General features: G+C 42.1%; 1 protein-coding gene across 2 annotated transcripts in view; it reads left to right on the top strand.

The window, feature by feature from the left end:
* PLCB1 (phospholipase C beta 1) overlaps nucleotides 1-25,466 on the top strand; it is a 337,454-nt gene that overhangs the window by 79,128 nt on the left and 232,860 nt on the right. For both annotated transcript variants that reach the window (XM_066177846.1, XM_066177847.1), the window contains exon 3: nucleotides 16,797-16,865. In XM_066177846.1, the coding sequence (XP_066033943.1) occupies nucleotides 16,797-16,865 (69 nt within the window). The remainder of the gene's footprint in view (nucleotides 1-16,796; nucleotides 16,866-25,466) is intronic.

The following is a 25,466-nucleotide window of genomic DNA, read 5'->3' as shown; positions in this document are numbered from 1 at the left end:
TCATTTACACTAATTTGGCTGGCTTAGAAAGATGTTGGAAGTGCAGCTTTGCCAAAGCTCCTCTGTCCTCCAAGAGTCCTAACAGGATAGGTAATTCAGACAAGCTCGTGCCTCAGAGGAATCCTCCATTAGCTAATCCTCCATTAGCACTGCTAATGCTCATACCATTTATTCCAGGAGGAATTGAGCAACTCCCACACTCTGTGCATTCGCAAATTCCAGCCCGAAGCTTCCTCTTATCACTGGCTAGAAGATGCTCACATAAAGGAGCGTGAAAGCAAGGGAGGGGCATCAAGATGTGGGTACTTGCAGAGAGCCCTGAAAGCAAGTACAGACAGTGTATTTTATGTCCTGTATTTGATATTGAAACTCCTGCAGCCTCCCCCCTGCCTCTCCCTTCTGCTTTTCCAAAGAAAATACCATGGTTGTCCCAGGAGCAGAAGAGAGAAGCTTGGATGTAGCTGGATACTAAACTGATAACTGCCTGATCTGCCCTCAGCTATTCAGAGGGAAAGTTCAGGACCTCTGGCCATTAGATGATTTTGTCACATGACAAATTTAATCAGATTACAGTAAGTTTATCGCCCTCTTGAAATATCACATCAAAAATCTGTCAGCTGAAAGAAACTCATTAATCTGCTCAGCTGAACTGAATCAAGCTGAGTTTAACTTTTAAGCTGTAACTTTTGGAGCCAGCAGGTCCATGCTTGCAGCAGGTTCTGTCACCCTGGTGTGGAAGGTGGGATTTTTATTTAAAACGTGGGTCTAGAGGACTGCAGTTACATTGTGGGGTTTGGCCCTAAGTAGGATCTGTGTTGTGGTGTGGTAGAAATGGGATTTTGCAGTGCGGGTCCAGGCAGCTGCTGGTCACTACAGATCAGGAAAACAAAGGGTGTTGAATTTCTGAAAAAAAGATGAACAAAGAGGGCTTTTGGTAGAGGTTTTTTACTGCTAGCTTACCATATACTTTCTCTTTAAAGAGATGCATTGCAGAGCGCGGTTAGGAATGTAATTTCATGCTGGTATTATTTTCCTCCTGTATCTTCCATCTGCATCACTTACCAAATGCATTTTGAATAATTATATGGCAAAGTCCTATCTGGACTTGACAATTAGGCAGAGATACTGCAGTGGAAACACACGCACAAAAGCATAATTGTAAATAATGGATATTGACTGGATCTGCCAAAAGTTGCAATAAAAAAGCCTTGCCTTAGGTCAATTGTTCCTGGCATATGGATGGAAAAAGGAATCCAGCAGTGTGTGTTATAACATGAGCTGCTGTACATCAGCATTTGCCAGCCAGCCTTTTTTTTGTTTTCTTCTCTCCTTGTTTTTAGACTCCTTATGGATCTCATATCTATTGCAAAAGTAGATACAAGCTTCTGAAAACATTCAGCACTTCTGCACTGCTTGCCTGTATTGGTTTCCTTTTGTTTTGTTTGGTTTTTTGTTTGTTTGTTTTTATTTAATAATGAAGAGTGAGGTAATAGAGATAACTAAGTTGACATTTGCTGGTCATCCTTCTCCTGAAAAATCAGAGCTTTGTTGTGACTGTTGTTGATCAGGACTGGTGTGTCACCCAGAAGGTGACACCTGAATGGGAAGGAGCCCTCCACCATGGATCTGTGGAGTCCTGCAGAGCAGGGACATTTTCCCCTGCATAATTCCTTGTGGTCCCACAGCCAGTCCTTTTCCATGACAACTGCATCCCAAAGACCTGACTGCTCTCAGCTGCTTGCTGGGACTGAATTACACTGGAATCAGAAGTTTTCTAATGAGGAGCTGTCCTGTAATTTCTGCTGGGAATTGGCCTTTGGCTTCTGGTCATACTCTTGATGTAGTCAAAGGAGAACAAAACACGGCGGAGTCTTGCTGGCTGTGCAGCTTGGCCTCTGGATTAAGGCTATCATGAACTACAGGAGGTTTTGCAATTGTTTATGCCAATCTTTGGAGAACAAGTGTGAAATTAAGATTGTGGTCTGATTTATATATATAATTCCCGTGGTGTGCTCCTGTGATGCTGCAGAGCCAATTATAGATAACTATAAATATGCCATTGGGAATATTTTAAACATTTATTTTAGCGCTTTTGAGGAAGCCAGTACTAAGTTTAATAGACTGTGTTGAATTATTGACCGAACAAATTATTACCATGGACTAGAGTATGGTATTGACATTAGAGATTGTACTGTCATCTTTAGGACTCATTATAGGATTTAATTCAGGGCATGCTGAACTTTGAAATTTACACTGGATGAGATATTGACTCCATAATGTGAGAGACATATGTTAACCTGCATACATAGCAGACCATTTTTGTTTATGTGTAACATAAAAGCCATAGAGATGACATAAATTCAAATCAGATTTTTTTTTCCCCCGTCTCTTTATGCTCAGAGAGCCTTACATGCAGGTGTAGGAAGGTCTGTGGTGAGTGCCAGTTACTGCCTGAGAAATGCATCCATTTTCCTATCAGGTATTAAGAGGCAACTTCTTTTTTCCCTTTTTGAATAACCTTAAGCATTCTGGAAACTAATTTTGGGATTAAAAGAGAAGAGAAACAGGGACTTGCTCCATGCACATCTAAAGGGAGAAATGATTATTCTGCACAGGGCACACTTTATTACCAAGTAGGGGTTGGTCCTTGGACTTGTAAAGCAGCAAAAGGTTCAGGATGTGTTTCTTTCCCTGTCCTCTGAAGCTTCCCAAAGGCTTATGGCACTGCAGGGAGTCCCAGCAGGAGCGAACCACGGAGCCAAATGCAGGCAGTCGGCGTGTGCAGCCAACAGCATCCGCACTTCCCTTATCCACACAGCGGGGTTTTGGACGGGACAGCTCGGGAGGAATCCCTGCATCCGGTCCCAAAGGGAAACCCGCTCTGCAGCAGCTGCCAGAGGCACAAACACGCTGAGACAGTCCTGAGGAGCATTTCTGTACTCCAGGGAAACTTCAGGAGGGTTTATGTAGCCAAAGTCAATGTTAACTCGCTAGCTATTTCCAAAGTTTCCTTTATAAATCCATTTTGGAAATGGTTTTTCCTGTTTCTTCATAGCGTCTGGTGTTTAGTTTGCCTTGGATTCTGATGGAGCATGAAACCCCTTCAGAAACCAAATCAGTCAGACAGTAGTGGACACTGAGATCTATTTCCTACATTGCTGATGTTTCCTTCAGATTTATTGCTGGGGGTAGAGACAATGTACAGATTCCTGTCACTGCGTGGCAAGTGCAGAAGGAACAAATGTCTCCAATACTTCTGAAGTGAACAGAGTCGATATGCCCAGCCTGCTTCTTTAATTATGAATTTTGGAGGGGGGAGAGACCATGTGCCATCAATGGAATAGTAGTAGTAGGTTATTTCGGCTTCTGCCTGATAATGGGCCATTCAAACTCTTCTGAGAATCAGAGGTGAGTAATTATTTATGAGATGATCAAATGTAGATTCTATATCCGGGGCAATAAAAGTTGATTTATTTGGTGAAGGTTGGATGTGCTGCTCAAATATTGATAGGATCTTCCTGAAGCACAAATGAGTCTGTTAAACTCATAACAAAAGTTGTACAAAATAGCGGAAGAAATATTAAAATACCATTCGTTTTGGTGCTTTCCCAATGCCTGAATGATCTGTATTCCTCCTTCAGGGCTGTAATGACAGGGGCACGCAGGACTGTAGCTGCTGAGTTCTCCCATCTTGGGCATGTACTTGTTCAAGAAATTAATCTCGTGTTTAATCTGGTTTGAGACTGTGTCTTAATTTGTTTTGCTGCTGCAATAATTGGCTAAGGTTTGTTTATCCGTAAGGATAATTTCAAGTTTAATATAAAACCCCCCATCTCTTTCATCTTTTTAATTGGTCATGTTATTCTGTTCTCCATTAATTGAAGTGGTAAACAATCCTTTTGAAAGGTTGAGGCTACTGAGGGAGACTAAGCCTCTACCAGCCTAAATAAAAATTCATATTGAAGAACAGATATACACTTAGTATTTAAGAGACATTTCTGTACAGAAAAAAGGTAAATTTAGATCTGGACTGTCAGTAAAGCCAGATTTTTCTGACAAATTAAAGCTGTTTCTGCAATTTTTTTTAAGAATGGAAAATCGTATTTGCTTTGGGAAAGGAAGTGAGAATACCATTGTATTATACCCACATTTCCAAAACTGTTGATACACAGATTAGTGTTTGGAATCAGGTTTGGAAGATCCTGGAAGTAATCCAGACTACAAAAGAAGTATAAAACATTACATCGTCTGTCTGAGGGGGGATTTTTTGTTACAGAAGAGGCAAGATTTGTAACAGGAATATATGTAAAGGTGTGGAAGAAGGTGTCACAAGTCCCTGCGTTTATTTGCTTGTTTTTCAGAGAATTGCAAAGTTTCTGCCAGTTTTGTGTTTGCCCATTATTAAGTAGAACATGTTCATTGTGGTCACTCTTGACCCTTCTATGAGATGCTTTGTGGATTTTCACATAAAACATCCTGCAAAAAATAGCAGAGGTGATGAATTGTGACTTATAAATAGAGTTTCCTTATCCTGGGGAAGGATAATGAGAATCTGAGAGTCTGGTTTAACTGAATAAAGTATTTTTTATTGTCTACACAGACCAGGAGATACGTGCCTAAAAACTTGTGTGTCCCTCTACACTTCCCAATCTATGTTTAATCCTGTGATTCTCATACAGGACCTTGGACTCACAAACACTAGTAGAAAAAAAAAACACCAAGTAGAACCCTAAATATCGTAATTGCCATTTTAAGGCTGCAAGGGTTGACCACAAAACACACAGACATGACCTTCTAGCAAGTTCCTGTTTATTTGCTCTCCCCCCCACCATGTGTCTTTTACAGGGTTTAGCTGTCACCCAGGTTCTAATTTTGAGTGTCTTGTGTCATCACCCCTTCTGTCCTGACTTAGAGCCAGCCCAGCTGCGTCTTGTGGGAGGAATTTTTGAGGGTGACAAGCTGCAGTTAAATTCTTATCAGTAAAATCCTGATCTGATGTGTCCATGGACTAAAATTACAGTTGGTGGTGCCGCTGACCCCAGCTTCTACCCAGGTGCTGTTCTCCTAAATAGATTTGTTTTCTCATTGTTGGTTTTCAAACCATCATTTTTCTGGGAGAAGGGGGAAAAAAAAATAGTTGTTTTTCTAATTTTCCGTTGTTTACTTTCCATAACTTGAAAAGTCTCTTTGAAGATGATGACAAAAATAGCTGTTTCTCAATCTACGTAATTATGGAAACATCATTCCTTTTTCTAAGCATGTGAGCATTTTTCTCCCCAAATATCGTGCTTTTTACTCAGTAATAGCACTTTTTGGTGTTATCCTGGAGGCAGCGAAGCCTGCTTTAAAAGCCATCCTAAATCATACCCTTGATTCACAACAATAATTTCATTACACGTGAAATTTTATTTAGAAAGAAACAAGACACTTGTTAAGATATTATTTAAGTTGCAAGCTTAACCACTTAGATATTGTGAAATGCTAGATTAAACATTTAATTTCCCTTATGCATTTTGAGAATAACAGCGTGCATATATATTCTGTTTTTTTTGAAGTTCATTATGTGCGAAAGGAGATGTTTCGGTAGCTTGTCCAAACTTGGCTGTATTTTCACAGATGTGGTAGTGACAACTATACTGACTGTTGAAATCCAAAGGTATTTTTTCCAAGCAGGAAGGCATTAGATCTTCCCACATATAGGTGGTAGTTGATATTTTAGAGCATGCGTGAAACTTTTCCCAAAGCGTTTTTGACTCCCATTCACCTCTTTCATTAGGATGTGCCTTATTTCAGAAATTGCAGCTTCATTTGAGGAAATTGGTGAAATCACCTTGGCTGCTACATTAAGAATAATAACAACCAACCCAGCCCAGCCCAGGCAATCATCCAGCAGGATTATTTCATGCTGAGTGGTTCAAGTCTGGAAAAGAAATGCAGAGCTGCCATCCAGCTCTTGTCAAGGAGAGCACTGGAAAAGCGAGACGGTTTTTATGACTATGTAAGATACAAACGCATTCAAATCAGCGTGTCAGGGTGTTAAATGCCCTTCAGGCTTGCAGGTTGCTTGTGCTGTGAAAAATGCCCTTGAGGTCTTTAAAACTTGCGCATCACAGAGGTTTGGGGGACGTGCAAAGTATTTGCATCCTCTCTTTCTTATGCATTTCCCTGCCAGGATTGAGTCCTTCGATACTTTCTTCAAGTTGTGTTTCAGTCACCTTCAAGAACACAAACTTTGTTTTGCAAAGTCAAGAAGTCTTGGTGTGCTGCTGCTGGGGGAAAGGTACTCGGAATAATTATGCTCCAGAGAACAGAACTGAGAACATTTCTGGGGGAGAAAACAGCAACTGCAGTCACACGAGCTGCTAAATAAGGAAACATCATTAAACAGCAGGGCTAACCTTGGGTTAGCTGCCTTGATTTTAGTTCCACATAGTAGGAGAAAATATAAACAGGAAAGAGCCAAAAAGTGCCCCGATAGGAAGGAAAAATATCTTCTTGTGTCTGTGCTGCCAACAAGGCAGTTAGCAAAAAGATCCCTGCTTTGTAACAGCCCCGGAGTGTTGGATTCAGGCGAGGAATAAAATGCAAAGTTCGGAGTGTGCCGAGTGTAATGCTGAACACAGCCAGCTATTGGCACGCTTCAGGTGTAGGCTGAAGTGAGTCCCTGTTAAAAAAAGTGTATTCTTCACTTTGATGAGAGATAAGAAGAGCTAATCATCCATCTTTACGGGTTTTTTGCTGAATTACAACTTGGTTCTGTTTTGTGTATGTGCCTTTGATGCTCAGAGCAGCTGGCTCCTGCAGGAGAGAGTAGCTGGTAATTGAGGCTTGAGTGTGGTGTAGGGCAAAATATTTTGGGAAACGTGGCTTGGCAAGAATTCAAGGTCTTCCAACAAGTTGCTATTGACTTATCTCTGTTGTGTTTGCAGAATGACCCGTATTTCCTCATTCAGTGTAAATTCCAATTTCAGGCACAGCTGCCAGGAGTAAAAGAATCTGAGGCATGTGCATGCATATACTTCAATAAAAATAATTTCCCAGCTCTATCTAGAGATTCATATAATAATGGTGAAGAATATTATGCATTCAGATTAATAGCAGATGAATGTAAATTAAATCTGTAGAGATTCACCCACTGATTCTGATCTGGGGATATTTTTTTTTTTTTGGCTTTGATTTTTAAGATGCACTTATCCATAAACCCTGAGAGCATGCAAAAAATGGTGATTACAGCTTGTAAAGAATAAATTAGCAAGAAATTCTTACTCCCCTCTAATTTATTTCCTAGTAAATGCCAGACAAATAACTGTTTTAAACTCACTTATATTTACAAGGTAAGCAGCAAATGGAGGTAATAAGGGAAACTAAAGTGTGGCAGCAGCAGGTGAAGTGAAAGGGGCTGTGGGAGGATGGGAGTGAGAGTTCGTGCCTCAGCACTGGGGAAGAACACGGAAAGTTGCTGCCCAGCTCCTGCGCTAGGGACTGTGCATTTTGAAGAAGCAAAACTTGATTTCCCTCAGAACAAACCAACCAATGCTTCCTTACAGATCTGTTGTGCCCTCACGTGCACGTTTCTCATTTCTCTGGTGTGTATGGACACCTTCAGCTGATGCTGTTTGTGTGCTTCATCCTCCCTGACAGCAGCAAACAGGCGAGGATCTGGCTGGGGAAAGCTTTTGCCTGTGTGTGTGAAGCTTCTGCTGCCTTTTTCTGATGTTCGTACAAGGAGCCTGGAAGTCTGAATCTCCTCTGCAATTGTTGGAGTATCAACACTTGCTACATAGGCCACTTACAAATTAGTATTTAATGCATCAGTCTCTGAACTTATCCAGTGGTAACTTTGGAGATAAAGCTGCCTGGTGGTTGGAGTGGTAAGAACACAAAGATTTAGCTGTAAATAAATATAATTCCTTTAGATCGCCGCTGTAGGAAAACATTTTCTGTGCTCTATGTTTATGGGTATTGTGTAGTGCATGTATTAGTATTCAGAAACACATCTCAAATCCCTTTTAAAAAGTGATTTTTGCTTTCAATATCGGAAGAAAAATAGTCCTAATTTTGCCCACGCTTATTAGTATCCATATAACTCGGTTCTTATTTCTTTCTAGATTGAATAGCTCCTCTTCCTCTCAGCTGATTATACAATGCATGTATTTATAGACAATTATCATCCTCCTCTTAGCTGTTTGGTGGAAGCCAAGCTCTCTGAGTCTCCTCTAACAAGAGCCTCCTGTGGGTTCTGTGATTGCTTCTGGAACCTTCTTTGTAGCTCCTTCAGGTTAATTTCACCTCAGAGTACTGGTGACCAGAGTTTGGGATGATGACTTTTCAGTTCCAGCTCACGCCATTAATCAAAATTCGGACACGGAAGATGTTCAAAGCTTCCTGTGCCAAGAAAAAAGGAAATATTAGCAGCTTAGGTATGATCTGGCTAGCAGCCTCATGCTGTCTCTTATTTTCTTGTTGTTTTACCTTCATGGGATTTATCCTCCTTTCATCATCCCATCCGAAGCCTTGCCTATCATACTAATGGGCATGGAGCTGCTGGGGTTATTTCTCTTCCCTTTTCCAAAACTGCTGATGTTGTAGGTTTTTTTCCAGTCTCCAGGTTTTGCAGGTTTTCAGCTGTTAGTTTGTTGTTAGTGCTCAAGCAGCATGTTATAGCTGGAGTCTCCAGTTGGAATTGTGCCTGGACTGTGGATTTTCCAGTGAAGTAGCACATGCCAGGGCTGTAGCTAGAGGACTTGGCAGGGATGCACATTCTGCTTCCATACAGTTTATAGCTGATTCTCTTTATCGGTGCATGGAAGTGGCAGGCATGTAAGTAGGGCATGGATTGCTGTGTTTGTGCCTCAACATTAAAACTCCCTGTGTTATGTGGGGAGCAGAGAAACTCCAAGGTCCTAATCTCCCAACGGTGTTAAATTTAGATCTGTAAAAAGCATTTATTGTTTTAATACGGACAAGCCAAAAGCTCTGTGCTGTTGACATGTGCAGTCCCCAAACCCCTCCACAAAACCCAGCTAGTCAGAAGGAGAACTATTCCAGAGCAGTGGAGTTCAAAAAACACCCTCACCTGCTGAAGAAGCTTCTAAAATCAAACAGCCAGAGCCATTAATTTGTTGATAAATGTTTAGATGACTCCAGCTTATGCTGCATGCATAGAAAAGGGCTTTTCTAAGAGTTCGAAAGCCTTGAATCTCACTCAGTCTTGGAAAAACCTTTTGTTGATGGACAGATTTTCCTGAGGAGGAGCTGCACAGTCAGGTGTGGTAGAGCAGGAATTGTACGTTTGGTTTTCCATGTGAGATGTAAGTTTCTGCTCCTGCTGTTCACTGTTTGGGGCACTCTTTGGAAAATAATACATTTTACTTGCTTCAAAGGAAAAAAATATAATCTCTGTGTAGTCTGTGATCCCCTATCAGTGGGAAATAATGGCATGAGAACATCACCCCCAAGATATGATAGATCCTTTCTTGGGCAGGGGTCCTAATCCTCATAATCATACGTGTTTGAGTTGGGATTTGAAAGGAAAAGTTTCCTAATAGAAATATTGAGGTTTTTGTTGTTTTTTAATATACTGCTTAAACGTCAATTCAGCGTACTCTTCTTGTGACTCTAAAGTTACAAATTACCAGGGTATTCTCAGTTATGTGAATAAAAATCAGTCAAGTACCATTTATGAAGGCTGCCTACAAGGTGCCTTTGTATTTTCTTCTGGAGCAGGTCCTCCCCCAGCTGTTTTCATTTTTGAATATGGCTGCACTTCATGAATTCTCCTTTTGCTCCCGTTCTTCCCTGTTTATTTGAGTGGCATGTGCAGCGGTACAAGAGCAATTTAAGCAGATCCAAACCAGTTCCAGCCAGGTGTCTTGTCCATACAATTCTCACTGCCAGCTGCAACAAATCCAAGTTGTTTGGATGAGAAACTTCTGGCTTTGAGTGTCCTTGTGGTGGAGCCTTTCCTGGAAAGGGAGAGCACTGGCAAAGGCAGCAGTGGCATAAGGAGACGCCATGTTAATGGCTGTGGGATTAAGATTGAGAGGTACTTCTCCAGTTTTGCCATTGTTTTCCTCTGTCCTGCTGGGAGATCACTTCACAAACGTATTGCTCCTTTCATTCACTGATTGTCTTGTGTGTTTAGGCTGTAAGATTAAGGATTGAGGCTTGGTTTTTTGGATTATATAATATTTTTACATACCAAGCTGATCTTATACCCTCTCAACACTGGTGACTTTGGGCTCAAACTGTAGCATCAGTTGGCTGAGACTGACGAATGGCTGAAGTCTTACCTGGTGTGGAAATTTTCTCTTTTTCCAGTGCACTCCTTCTAACACCTAGGATGATGGCTGATCACGGCACACTGAGTCTTCCCTGTGTCCTTTGCCTGTTTCTGATGGTCAGTTTGCTGGGATGAAGGCAGGCAGCAAATCTTCACTGTGTTCTTCTGCTTCCTGTTTCTTTGCACTAAGATTTGGATTGTTAAATCTCTGTGCCCGTTTCCAGACTGCTCAGCCACAGCCTCTGTAAATCCAAGTAAATGAAATTTTCCTTTAATGAAGCAGCAAAGAACTCTATGCATAGCTGCAGAAGAATTGTTTCACTTTCATTATTAAAAGGGCACTTAGCATGAAAATTCCCTCTCATTTTTGTCCTAATAGCTCAATGTTTTATGCTTTATATAAACCGCAGATCATTTTCCTTGTACTAGAGAATATTGCTGTTCTTACAACTCCAGGGATACACTGAGAGACTGTGTGTTATTAAGGTATCCAAAACTTTTCAGTTTGGGGCTTGTTTTTCCATAGGAATACTTCCTTGCAGGAGGGATATCATGCTACTCTGCTTGGAGGTTCTTCCTGAAGTGCCAAGAAACATTTCAAGGTGTTTAGAACTCATTCCGAGAATAGTTGAATAAAATAATAAATGCTGGTTCTTGCCTGCTGAGGTCCCCCAAGTCTTTTTGAATTAAGAATTAGCGACCACCCAGTAAAGTTTAGCACAAGTTCAAATTTCTAGATAATACATTTTGGGTAGTAAGAAATCATTCTGTTCTCATTCTGTTCTCATTCTGTTCAAGTGATTTTTTGAAAATTTTCCGTTCTCTGTAATACCAACCCCCATGGTTCTGCCAGTTGTTCAGACATGCTAGTCCAGACCTAGGGAGCCATGTGGTCAAAGCAGGGTTTAAAACCATCCCTTCTTGCTTTCCAAGCTGCTGCTCTGTGTAAGAGCACGTCTCTGTCCTTTCTCCCATCTCCCCCCTGCCTCGGGGGATGTCCTTTGTCACCACAGGTAACAGAGCAAATGGAAGCAATGCCTCCCCAACTCCATGGGGAGCTGTAGTGCTGCTGATGACAAACAGTCCCCTCTTCTGGACCCTCCTCTCTGGGGCTTTGGAAATTCCCCTGAGTGTGTGGTGAAACGTGCCCGGCCTCGTGCTGGGAATGGGCCTGACGTGGATGAGGCTGCGGTGATTTTCTGCCAGTGCTCATTGGCCGGAAAGGAAAAGCTTGAAAAGAAGTGATTTTGAGTGGAGTAGTGGAGGCAGCAGAGTGTTTGCCCTCATGAACAGCTGTGCCTCTCACCCAAATTTGCATTTCATGTGCCAGGGTGGTGGATTTGTTTGGGGCTTAGGATTTTGTAATAGATGTTTAGAATGCAGAGAATTCAAAAGCCACTTTAACCAAGTTAAAATTTTGTGTCTTTAATTGACCCTTGAGACGTCAGTGGCTACTCTAAGAGTAAGAGCCTTTGTTCCATCATTTGAGTGCCTTGCTGCTGCTTTATCCATCACCTGCAAGGAGCTCGAAGGAGGTCTGGTTGCTTTGGGCAGGTTGGTGAGTTTAGCATTAATAATAATTTTTTTTCTTTGAGAAGAGTGTATGGAAAAGTAACAAATTACTTTGAACTTGGGAAGGACAACTGTGCAGCAAAAGGCTTTGCTGTTGTTGGGGAGAGTTCTCCTGTTGATTTGAGGCGTACGTGCTGCTCTGCTGCTGCCTTATTGACACAGCCCATAATTTTGAGGCCCGATAATTGAATTGTGTGCTGCCAGGAGGAAGCATGGAGACAGCTTCTTCAGGGACTGTCTCTCTAGTGGGGTGCAGCTTATGAATTATATAATGGGACTTTGGGGGAAGCACAGCACTACCTCAGCACAGCTCCAATTACAGCCATTGACAACCTTGCTGTTCCTACTTGTAACTGTCGGTGCAGTTTCTGTTAAATCAGTCTCACCAGTCCTCCACGGTTTTCCTTTGGGACGAGGAGACAAATTGCCGTGTTTCATTCAATTTATTCTTAATGATAATAAGGAAAAAGCGGTGTGTTCTGAACAGGGGAATGACACATCACATTCCCTAGCTCTGCAAGCACCCTTTTGGAACTGGCACTAAATATCCACTCTCACTTGGAGAATTTCATCTGAGCATGGCTGATGGATCACTGTCGACACCCCTGAAACCTGAGTGAGGTGTATCCCATAAACGGCTATAAATTGATGAGGTTCCATACGTGTTTACTCTGAACCTAGAGCCTAGGGCAGTTCCTTAGCACAGCTTGCACTTCCTAACTTGCAAAATCTTCAAAGAAGAGGTGATTAGACATTGGAATGGGCTGCCCGGGGGGTGGTGGAGTCACCATCCCTGCAGGGACGTAAGGAAAGTCTGAATATAGCACTTGGTGCCAAGGTGGTATTTGGTCAAAGGCTGGACTCAGTGATCTCAGAGGTCTTTTCCAACCTCAGTGATTCTGTAATTGTTCCTCATTAGATTCAAGTGTTGCTCTTAATATTTTCTTTCTGACATGTTGTTAAGACAGTAGTCCTAACAGTAGCGGTTTTATTTAAAATAATATTTTTAAAATGCTGGATAAAAATAAGTATAACACAGAACTGCATACATTTTTTTTACTTCCAGAGATATTCAGTGCTTTTGTGTTCAGAGAATGATAAAACAGAGACTTTCAATATTAAAGTACCATTTCAATTTGATTAGCTATTCCCAAGAGAAAGTGTTGTTTGACTCTCTGTTTGAAGTTTGCTTCAGCAAATTGGCTTTACCCCTTTGAAAACTTTGACCAGATGTTGCCATCCAGTAGCACTAAATGGTGCTTTTTTAGAAAACTGGCTTCGTTTTTTCCAAAGTTTATTTTGCTAGCAGTGTGTCAAGCAAACTTGGAAGGCAGTCTTGTGTTTTCCAGTAGACTGACTGGTAATATTTTGAAGAATTAGATAAGTTTTCAGGCACAAAATTTCTTCTTCGGATTTGAAACTGTGAAACTACAGGTTTTCCAGCTAAGTGAAAAATGAATTTACGGAGTTTAATTGGTTAGACCTTCTCCCTAAGTGGCACTGGGTGAGAGCTGTGCCATACATTGGGGAAAAAAAGAACATCCAGCCAGAAGGGACGTGTAAACAGAGGTTGAAGAGTTTTGAGGTCAGAGCAATACATGACTCCTCAGCCACAAGTGCTTGCAAGAAGAGAGGAATTATTTTTGTTAGGGGTGTCTATAAAGCAGTTGGCTCTCTGGACTAACCTGTGCAGCTGCTGCAATGCACACCTGCTCTTGCTGGGTCTCCTTGACACAGTTTTGGGAGGTTCTGGAGTTGATCCTGCTCTCAGCCCACCCTGCTGCTGATGGCTCTCCAGGAGAGCTCTCCAGTGGTATCCAGGAGGATTCCTGCTTTGCAGCCTGGGTTATGTCACAAGCACGTTCCCAAGGCACCATGACTCAGTTGGCATCGTTTTGGGCAGTTTAAAATAGAAGTGAGCCAGATCCTCAGCTGGTATAAATTGGTGTTATTATATTAAATTCAGATGGGCCTAATTACAAGTGCTCAAACAGACACTGAGGGTTGCACAATCCATTGCTTTTGTGAGTGTGTGCTCACCCATAAAAGTGAGATTGCACAATGCAGCCCTCTCTGAATGCGTCTCTGTCTCGGCCGTTAATTGAAAACAAACGCGGTAGGATTAATAATTCACTGCTCCAGAAATTTTGTATTATGAATGATTGGATAGATCTGCCATTTGCATTAAGAGATGTTACTCTATTGCAGGATTAAGTCCCAGCAGCAATGACCGGAGGTCTCTAAACAGGGAAAAGTTGGACTTGCAGAGGATTTGGAATTTTTGCTTTCCCTCCCAGGTGCTATGACTTCTGTGCCCCCTGCAACACAGAGTGCATTTTCCAAGCGTGGATGGAGGAAGTCATTAACAAAGCTTCCATTTATTTAGGTAGAAGAGGGCTTGGGCTGTTTTGCCGCACAGGAAATGGGGCATTTCTTTGGCCGCTGCTCCAGTGTGTTTTCCCGTTACAAAAATCCCCCCACGTTTTGCAGTAGGGAAATAGGAAATTGTATTTCCTCTGACTTGCAAGGAAGTTGATCTCTGCCCTCTTAATTGGCTGTTTGGAAGATGAAAGCAACTGCCTGGGGTGAGGGAATTCCAGGAGGATTTTTTGAACCAAAGTACCAAGAAAAGGCCCATTATGAATTTTTATTTATCCAATCCCCACTGAACGCTGCCTGCAGAGACACTTCCATGGATGCAGGTCCTGTTCTCATCTACTTAGATTAAATGATGTTATCAAATAGAGATATAAAGGATTCTGGGGATAGGATTACAAACCCTGCGTTCTCTGCCAAAGAGGTAACAGGGCCGGAAGGCCATGAGGTGCTTGTTCAGGGATCAGCCTTTCCCACAGCTCTGGCAGCTGGGCTGAGCCAAGTAGTCCCACAAAACTCCACTTTTCCCTTGCTCTTAGACTGCCCTTGCCAGTTCTTGGGTGCTCAGGTGGTTGCATTTTCTGCACGTGGCTGGTGGCATGCAAGCAGCTTGAAAGCAGTAGTCAAAACTCCAAACCAGCCCTATACCTGCTCATCCTCCTCCATCTGGGAGGATGCAGACCTGGGCAGGGTTGTTCAGGTCCTTGGGAGGGCTGGTCATTGCCTTTTCCTTTTTTAGTCTCTGTTTTTAATCTGTGTTATTCTGCTTAAAAGGGTGGTTTTGTGTTTGTGTTACGGGAGGTCTAGTTGCACTTTCATAAGTGACTAAATTACTAATTCTGTTTGTTGTTCCTCTCTTTTTTAAAAAACCAAAATACCAGACAAATAATAATAATAAAAAAAAAGCTTTTGAAATTCACTCTGTGTGGCTCAGCATCTCTGTGTAAGATCCATTTTTCTTCAGCATATTTAATTTCCCTCATGTGTTTGCTGTTAAAGCCTTTATTTTTAGTGCTTGTTAGTCCTTTCAGTTGGGGAAATCTGATTTTTATGACATGATCTGCATGTGCCTGGAGCTTCTGTGGAACATTTCACTGTGGGCTTGAGACCACTTTGAGGTGTGGGTATTATTTGGTGTTATAAATGTAACTCCTGTTTCCCACCTGAGTTCTTGCTCTGAGTGTGATAAACTCACACGTAGCTCTGCCATATTCCATTGTTTTCATTCCTGCCAGGATCTTAATGGCCACATGGATTTACTCAAAGTTAAAAGGACTCAACCCCTCCAGTGCACTTAATTGCAAATTGTTTTTATTTGAAGTTACACCTGCACTGTCAGTAGAGTGCTTGTGCCCATATGCCCTGAGTATTGGTGGAGTTTGGGTTATTTCTACCTTTTTTCACGCTTCTTTCTAATCTTTGTAAGTTTTGATACCCTCGTCTTCTTTCCGACAAGCGAGAGCACTTGAAAGTGTGAGTTTCCTCTAAACAGTCTCGATGAAGAGGGGGAAAAGTGCCCATGGAGTTCAGCAAGTACTAGAACAGAAGGGAATTGGGATTGCGAAAGGGGACAGAGGGAAATATGGTGAATGTACAGTCACGTGAAAATTTGTTGGTAGAGTTTGTCTTAATAGAAAACAAAGATCTGCAAGAGCTGAGCAGGAGTGGGTTCCTTAAAATGAAAACCAAATCAGGATCCAAACTAACTCTTGGCAAAATAACACGTCCATCAGTGTTTTTTTTTCTTTTCTCCTTGGAATTGAAAAGAAAGAGTAGTGTGTTTGTCCAGCACAAAGATTTCAAGTTCCCTGCACAGCATTTGCAGTTACTGCTCTGGAAGGCTGAAATGCTTGGAAGTGGTGCGGCTCTCCCTGCAGTGTGGTCACGCTCCTGCTGTAGTATTTCAGATCGCTGCTGGCAGCTAGGATTCACACTGCTCCCAGCATCCATCCTCCTTCCAAATGCTCAGATCAGGGAAAGGGGATTCTTCATGTTACTTGTGTATAGGGGAGGGCAAGAATTTGCCCAGCAGAAGCTGTCATGATGTGCCAGCTTTGTTGTGTAACTCATAACTCGAGAGTAGCACACAAGCTATGGAATGCCTGTCAAAAAGTGCATGTGTTTTACTGAGCAGCAGTCACTAAAATTGTTGAACCTTGTTATCGTTATAGATATAACACTTCTTGGGTTTCATGGGCACTTTTCAAAGTGTCCTGGCAATAATAAAGCAGGTTTTCTATTGCAGGGGCAGGGTTTTGTGCTTGTGACACTGCCATTTGTCACACTGTGACAAGCATCAAAATGCGAAAATTTTATTAAAAGGATTAAACCAAAAGCACAGCAGCTGCTATTTAGTGGTCCAGGAAATTGGCTTGACTCTTATGGCTTCTATATAATCTGTATATCCTAGTAGACCTGCACAGGATTGCTGTTGGAATTGCCTGGTTGCACCTGAGCTCTCCTAGAAGCTGACTTCGGTTTGGACAGACAGATGTGGGACAGCGATAACACAACAAGGCTTCTTGAATAATGTAATAATTACTTGTGTTGTAATTTTTCCCTCCAGGAGACTGAGCTGCTGGATATCAGCCTTGTCAAAGATGCCAGATGTGGAAAACATGCCAGAGCTCCCAAGGTAGGAATTCTTGCTGTGCTTCCCTGTTACGTTGATGACCTAGATAAAAAAGAAAGGGAATTATATGCAAGAACTGAAAAGAAGAAAACAAGTTCCCTCAGCTAGAAAGAAGTGTTTTGCTTTTTTTCTTTGTTTCTTTTGAGAAGCGTTTGGATTGTTGAGCTGTTGTCTTTGGATTCTGTATGTAAAATCCATCTGGAAGCTCTGCTGGCAGTGCAGGAGCACAAATCGTGGTTTGTCAAGGTATACTTAGACAAGTTCTTAGCTTCCCTGATGGCAGGGACCTGATATTTGTCTGAGTCCATGTTGTATTTTGTGCTGGTGATTTTCCTCTCTCAGTGCCTCCTGAGACCAAGGAGGAGGATTTTAGGGGTTTTTTAAACTGCTGTCAGAGAGGTCGGGATATCAGCTCCCTTTGGGTTTGCCCTGATGTATCGTGCACTCACTTACAGGCTCTACACACAGTAGGCTGTAGATATAAGTTCTCCCTGGTGTTTTTGTTTGGGCAGACACAGCACATCAGAGGAAAAACCCAAGCACTTAGCTCCGGAAGCAAGAGAGTGCCTCAGGGAATCCCAGGAGTGATAGGAAAAAATGAAATCTCCCCAGGGGCTGGAAAGTTTGGCCTTGCTGCTGCTGCTGCTGCTTAGCCCTGATTGAACAGACCAAAAAATGTTTCTCCTACTCTCATCTTGGGGGAGGAATATTCCTGGAGCTGGATGATCTCTCTCCCTTGCAGTCCTGGGCCCAGGCGAGACTCCTCAGCCCCCCGAGGGCAATTAGGAATGGAAAAGGTTGTTTTTCTGTGCCAGAAAGCAGTTGTAGTTATCTCTGAACAGACTATTCATATTTGGTTTTCAAAGCTCTCCATGTAGTGTTGGCAGCATTTTAAAGGCTGAGTTATAATTGAAATGCAATAGAAGTACTTTATGACATCCACATTAATACCAAATGAGTTCACCATGATTAATGGTTCCATGATGAATAGCAATAAAGTATTAACAATGTCTGGAACATTATTTTAAAATGCTACCCGCTTTACAGAGGACATTCGTGTTCTAACAAAATGTTTTTAGCTAAAATTTATGCATAGCTATTGCCTTGGTGACTTTTATTTATTGGGTTACATAAAGGCTGGTTTTGTTAGAGCACGTTACCGATTTGACAGCGGTGGCATTAAAGGAAGGGTAGGAGCAAATCCCGGTCCTCGGGGTGGTGAAATGCACCACCTGTGTGAACGAGCTTGCTTTTTGTCCTTGATTTGTGTGTGGGCAGCAGCTACACAGCACCTGGGTTGGCTGTTGATGGCATCTTGCAAAGGGCGTGGAATGAAAGGCTGCATTTGGGGCCGTTGGTGGCAGCTGTGCTCTGATCCGTGCTGCGGGGCTGGGCAGAGGAGCCATGGCTGCAGGTGAGCAGCCTTACAGAGCCCCGTGTGCGCCGCCTCCAGAGAGGAGCTACAGCTCAGCTTCGGAAGGCTTGGCTCCAAGTCAGGCAGTAGCAGCTGGGATTGCACAGAGGTTTCCAGTAAAACTCGTGGGATTTTGGCTGGAGAGAGAGAGAGAGCACAGGGAATGGAGGATACTCACCAAAGCTTTTCAGGAGCTCTTTTCCACAGCTCTGCTTTCAGGTGGGGGCACCCCCTGCTTTTACTGTAAACCAAGAGACTGAGGTGATTTTTCTCTACATCAACCCACCACCCCTCCTTCTGCCCATGGTTTTGTACGATTTTTATATTAGGGGACCTCTGCCAGTCTATGCAAATTGTTTACTCTATTTTCAGAATTCTAAGAGTAGATTTCACCCATGGGTTGTCACTACAAACTTAATGGGAATCTTTAAACCTCATTTGGTGTATTTCTGATCATCTGCTGCTTTTTGATAGAAACAAGTGTCTTTTTTTTAATAAGCCTTAACTTCCCCGTTAAATAAAAAAGAGTAATTCCTTTTTATTTTTATGGTAAGCTAAGTTTCAGTGTCATTAGCTTCACCCACATTAAGCCACCAGAATGTGTGAGGTGTGCTGCTCCATAAGGCCGCCAGCAAGAAATGATTTTTGAGGGCTGTAGGCCGTCCTGGTTTCCAAAATTCAGTCTGTTCTCATGCCATGAGTATTCATTTCTGAAAAAGGACTGAGAAGCACAAAGGGTTTCACCGTTTCTCTTTTTTTGTTGTTGTTGATATTCAGTTTTCGTAGTATTTTCCTGTAAGTCCAGTCTCATGTATTTTGTGATAATTCTTTCATGTCTTTTGCTTCTTCCTGGATTTCTCATCCAGCTGCTCTGGTTGCTTTCTCCATTCCCTCAATGTTTAGCCTCAAAAGTTCCCTTGAAGGCACAGAGGAGCAGCTCTCACTCCTCTATTAATGCAGCAGAAGCAATGAGCTGAGAACACATTTTTGGGTATGGAAATGAATCTGTGGCTGCCCCTGAGCAGTGCCATTGCCACGAGGGCAGGAACTTGGGTTTCTAATGATGTAGAAGGGAGTTTTTCGTGGGTACCAAAGCACTTGATGCTTGGGAGATGAAAAGCAGTCTACTCAGATGACCCTGAGATCCTGAGAAGCTCCAGCATCGCCTTCTTTTTGCACATTGTCAGGGATGGCTCCTTCTGTCTTCAGCTGCTATTTTCAGAAATGGTGACAGAGTTTTCCATCTCAATGCAATATACATGCAAAGACTGATTCCTTGGTAAAAAGGCAAAATCTCAGGCAGCGCAGAGCACTGCTGCAGAGCTCTACATGAGAAGGAAAATGAAAGTCATGTTCTGAAGGGAACAAGAGAAGACACATTAATTGTGTTTGTTAGGAAAAAATGCCTCCATTCAAAGTAACATTGATGAAGAAGTGAGGGAATTATAAAGTGATTATCAGCACTTTGCTTTTTTAGTTAGTATTAGAATCAGGTAGGAAAGGGGGTGAGAGGAATTTTGGGAACAGGAGAAAATTGTTAGTTGTGATGAAGCAATGTTTTATTTCCCTCTATTCATATATCACCTGGTAACGCTCTCTCAAGCTTTGGTTTTATGCGCAGACTGAGACATCTTTTCCCTTGTACAGTTCAGTGACAAGGTCTGCAAAATAAACTAACACAAAATGTGCTGTTGTACAAGGAGGCACAGGAATAGCTATGAATATTCACATGCCTTTTGGAAAGCATGGAAGTACCTCTCAAAAGAGTGTCCGTGCTCTTTAAAGGGAGCTGGAGCTAAAAATGTCAGGCACCAGTAAGTACTGAGAAATCAGTGGTCAGGTGGTGAAAGTTTGGCAGCTGCAAACATGCTCACAGGACTAGGGAAGTCACACTTTTTACCATCTTGTATTTACTTTCGCCAATAACAGTTTCTATGGAAACGAAAATCTTAAGCAGCTATATGTGTTTTTACTAGCGAGAAGAAATATCAGGATTAGTTGACAGGGAGAAGGAAATAACCCCATGGTAAATGCTCATATTGAAAACTTTTGATGCATTTGATCAGTCTGTTTTCCCTCAGCATCCTGTTTTCCCTCATAAATCATTCAGCAGGAAATGAATTTCTTTAAATAACATATACTGTGAAACCTGTAGGAGATGAAATTATGAATGATAGAATCACTCTCATGCCAAGATGTGTTCAGAGAGTAATCCCCAATTTTAAAAAACCTCATGGTTCCCCGCCCCAAGTTTTCTCACTTTAACAGGCAAGCTGTACAGAGAAAAATAATTCAGATGTTTGAATGTCAGAAATTTGCCAAGACCTCAACTGCTATTTTAATAACAGCACCAGCCTCTCTGTATTTGGTGCCTTTTCTTGAAATGCTTGAGTGAGATGGTTTTGGACCCATCTCAGTTGTAATCCAAAAGCCGCTGTGGAAGGTTTGCTGGCTTCTAAAGAGGAAATCTGGCATCTGTAGAGGAAAAGCAGCATTTTCTGAACTAGGTGGGCTCAGGAACTAAAAGAAAAACCAGCAAGGAAAGTCTAAGTAAATAATTAACTGAAAATCAGGTGCTGCTGGGGGGAAATGAGGATGTGCAGGTCTATTTGAATTGTCAGAGCTGTCTGTGCTGCAGTGTCTGCCCCTGCTGCTGTGCACTCCATGGCACTGGCTGAGTGGCAGTGGGACTGACAGTCTGTGCAGGGACATCTATGTTGTGTTTCGTAACACCCTGGTTAGACTGCCTGTGGGAAATGGCAGATTTATTGGGTTTTTTTCCTTTCTGTGCAGTGAGAGCGTTCCCTGGAAAAGCCAGGCTTGTCCATGGAAGGCACAGGACAGCGGCACACCTGCTGCCCTTTGCAGCACCACCCGCCTCCTGTCGCTCTGCCCATCTCAAACGCTGCTGTTGCTGTTATTTTTGTCCGCTGATATAAATGCACGCTGCTTTCCCTTCAACAACCTTGATGCTAAATTAGAAAATGTAAATTATGCCCAAGCAACGTTCTATTTCTGCCAGAAAGAAATAAAAATGGAATGTGCATGCAGCTCACCTTCCTCCCACTCACCTTGGGGATAACAGCGACAGCCACAAACATCCGCCCCAAATGTGTTTGTTCTTTTACGTAACTGCTTTTTTTTTTCCTCTTCATAATAATGGTTGAGTTCCATAAACACTTTCTCCAGGTTGAGCGTTACTTTATGGAGGAAAGTTAGGATGAATTTCTTTGTATGGTATTTGGCCAGTGCTCACACAGAAATGAAAGCTGTTTAAATGCTGCCAGGAGTGTGGGAGCTGTGGGCCCTGGGAGTGAGGGGGCATTTCCTTGGACCCTCCACTGGCCCAAATCGGTGACTTTATTCACAGCCTCTAATGCTTGGGGAGCTGGGACCTTTTCAGCAGCGTGTCATTCACTGTGTAACTCAGCTCTGTCTGGACAGCTTGTTGAAATCACTGTTTACTAACATCCAGGGTATGGCAGAAAGCACAGGGTTTTTTCCAAGGCTTTCACTATGAATCATTGCCAGAAAGATTGAATTTATTTTTTTTCCCCCCTTGCTTGCTGACCGTTTCAGTTAGCTTTCTGAGCTGGTTGGTTTTATAGTTTTCTATGTCATATTTATAAAGCTTACATCTTCTTTTTGTTTGCCAAAGTTTGTAGTGCAAAGCCTGTAATAAGAAATTCCATATTTTAAGAAGCACAGAGGCATCTTACAACTGTGACTTTAAAACTTGACATTTAAATTTGATAAGGTAGGCACTACTCAGTGAAATATGTGATATTTGAGTTCCTGAAAACACCAGAAATTATTGGTAAAGCTGTGCTTTAGATGCTGCTGCTGCTGCTTTTGAATAAACCTGTGTTACATGCACACTTTATATTTTTTTTCTTTGCCCCTTTTGGTATGACCAGTGTTGGTGCACTGTAATCCAGGACAGGATGTCTTATTCCTGCTTTCACAACTAATGATGTTAATGAGCTGAGGGTGCAGCTGGGACAGCCTGTCCAGCCATGGCTGTCACAAACCTGTCACTCGAGATAAACCTCACCTGAATGTGACAAATGGCATTTTCGCAGTGGCTGGCACAAAATTTAAAAATCGGTGGGATGACGACGTTATTTTGGAGGCACTTTCAACAACGCTAAGATGTTGATACTGCCTATCAATTTCCAGTATTATCTGTTTGTTACCTTGCAGGTCCACGTGTTGCCTTTTGACTTGCACCAAGATCACAAAGTCTTGGGAAAGCACAGCCCTACTGCAATGCTAATACAAAAGCTAATAAATAAAATGTTGCTATCCATAAAAATAAGGAATTCTCCATTTAGTCTGTCATGAACACTCAGTCTGGAAAGAACTTCACAAGTTTTCACTGGAAAATGTAAAGGTACTCAATAATTGAACCGTGCTAGTCTTTCCTTTGGAGCCATAATCTCCATCTAGAAATATTTCATAAATATTAAAATACATATTTGAGCAGTAGCGTGGAGAGATCTCACGGCAGTGCAATACCCTCAAGCTCCAAATGTAGGATCAACAGGCTTAAGTGAAAATGTCACAGCAGATGCATCTTTCTGCAACTGTTTAGAACAAATGATTAAAATTTTCCTGGTTTATTGGAATCCAGCTTGGTGATTTGTCATTACATCCCTTGGCTTGTAAACAGCCGTTTGGAAAAGCTGTCAGGTTTTAATTAGTCGCAGAGGTTTGATATGCCTGTTATCATCTGCATATAAATGGGGATTTTGGGATCTCCTGATGGAGCTGTGAGGCTTTCTGGTCTGTGTGTCCCAAGGCATGGCTGTGCCACTGGCACCTTGTAGGGACACAGGTGTCCTGCAAAGAGACCTCACCCAGTATTACTGGGAAACACTTTATTAGGAGCATGAGAGCAGGACCTTAAATTCAGCTACGGGTAAGGGAGTGAATGGGACCAAACGAAAATAGCCAGGGGCCCACGTGAACTACAAAGCAGCAGAAAACTATGGATTTCCAGAGTAGTTATGTCAGTATATTCACATTAAATCTATGGCAGCGTTTTCCCAAAGCATCAATCAGAGAGGAGACTTGTTTCTTTTGCTTTATCTGCTGTGGATGTGCGAGAAAGTGGGCAAGTGCATCCAAATATCTGTCTGAGGTTTTTAATACAGTAGCTTATTTCTGAAACAAACCAAACAAAGCTCCCTTCCTATTTAATTATAAGTAGGATTATGCTGCCAAGTAAGACTTGGAATTACTTCATTTTTAAATAAGTCCTGGGCAGCATTTGTGTTGTGATAACAAAAAACCTTACAGCTGTATTGAGTGTTAGTTGCCTGTCTGTGGCTTTCTCAGCTCTGTCACCTCACAAACTAATCCTAGTTAAATAAACAAAATTATCAGCTGTTGCCACTGGGTGGTTCAGACACTCTGCCACTCCTGGGCTGTTAATGAGCATCCACAGGGATGTTCCTGCAAAATGGATGGCACAGGGAAGCAAAGTGGTTCTCTGTAGGCCAGAGCTACAAGAACATTTTCTGAGAGCCAAAAGTTGGCTTGATGTGTTTTTCAACCCTTTGTGATTTATAAGAACAAAGTGCAGTGAATTCCTGGTGAAAACTGCTGTGTGTTAAGACTGACGCACAGCCATACATGATTTAGGAAGGTTTTCCTCGCTGTGGAGGGCGTTGTGGATTGAGTCTTTCCAAAGAGAAGCATTTTCACAGCTACAAACTGGAGCAGAAGTTGCACAGCTGCTCCTCGATGTGGCTGATCTGCGCTAACATTGCACAGAGACAGAATTAGGAGCAGTTTTCTGCATCTGGATCTTCCTTCCTGTGGTTAATGGCATTGGGAGTCTCCAATACCCCTCAGACTTTAGATGGATAAAGTCAGGTCTTTGGTGAGAAGGTTGGCCTGCAGAGAAGTCTTGTTTGTGAATGTGTGTATGTGTGATCTTGGTGAACAGAAACCATTCTAGGGGCTGGGTAAGAAAGCAGGTGAACTAAACATTTCCCAAACTTAGCCACTCTTGAGGATGAGCTTGACTTCATACCCCTCAAGTGTAGACTGAATTATTAACCAGCCTGAAATGTAAAGAATTTTCCAGAAATGTATCAGTGCCCTGGGACTGTGGCGTGTCCCAGAAAGAGCAGGTGCAGAAAGGGACAATTCCACACTGATCTTACGCTAAGGTTCAGGTAGCTCTTGTTTTAGTTGGTACCACAGTCCTGAACTGCCAAACAACACAGAAAAAAACCTGAGTGTGTATCTGTAAAGTGCAGCAGTCTGTTAAAATGCAGGTTTGCCCTTTTAAAGACATATTCCATATGGTTTAGGTCTGTGAGCTTCTGAGTTGCACTGTTTATCTGGAGGAATTTGGATAAAGCACAATTGCCTTGCTTTGGAGAAGAAATCCCCTTGGCTGGAAGATTCTTAGGGAGTTGTGCTGGCTGTGATATTTTGCAGTATCCAGCTTCTTTGTTGTCTTTTGGATTCAGAGTCAACTCAGAAGTGTGACGGAAGCTGTTTTCCCACCCTGTTGTGTGCACACGTCTGGGGCTCATTCCCGTCAAGGGAGACTGGATTCCACACAGCAGACTTTCAATGATGCTGAATTACCATAACACCTGTTAAAGGAACATATCTTTTCCATATTATTTCAGGAGGAATCTTAAAACAAGTGTCAACATAACTTGCAAATACTAATACATCGTGATCTTGTTTGAATTCATAAAAGTTTTGTCCAGTCTTGGTGCTAGGTCAGTGTTCAGCACAGTTTACTGCAACAGGTAAGTAATTGGTTTTTAAAAAAAAAAAATAGTTCAGAGGAAATGAGATCTTTCTGTTGTGTTGAAACACAGAAAAATCATTATCAACTCAGCCATTTTTATAAGAAATTACTTTGATGGAAGGTTCTGGTAGTTCAGGGGAGCTGTGCTGATGGTGGGTGTGACTTGCTATGCATCCCATGCTTATTTTCCCTTTTCTAAAACACTTCCAATATTGATAATGCCATAACTGAAATTACACAAAGATTTTTTTTGTTGTTGTTGTTCTTTTTGCTGCTCGGAGTTAACCTCCTTCCTCTGAGATTAATGAAATACATTAAAAATAATTTATATGAGAAATTGTGTGCTGTAGTTGGGAATGTTCAGTGTAAATGGCTTCAAAATGCTGTTTGCTAATGAAGTGGCAGAAGCAGA

This window comes from Chamaea fasciata, unplaced genomic scaffold (genome assembly GCF_029207755.1).
Source record: "Chamaea fasciata isolate MVZ Bird 193981 ecotype frontalis unplaced genomic scaffold, bChaFas1.0.hap1 SCAF_3, whole genome shotgun sequence".
Lineage (NCBI taxonomy): Eukaryota > Metazoa > Chordata > Aves > Passeriformes > Sylviidae > Chamaea > Chamaea fasciata.
The sequence above is the reverse complement of the archived record's forward strand: the minus strand, read 5'-3'. Positions and strand labels throughout refer to the sequence as shown.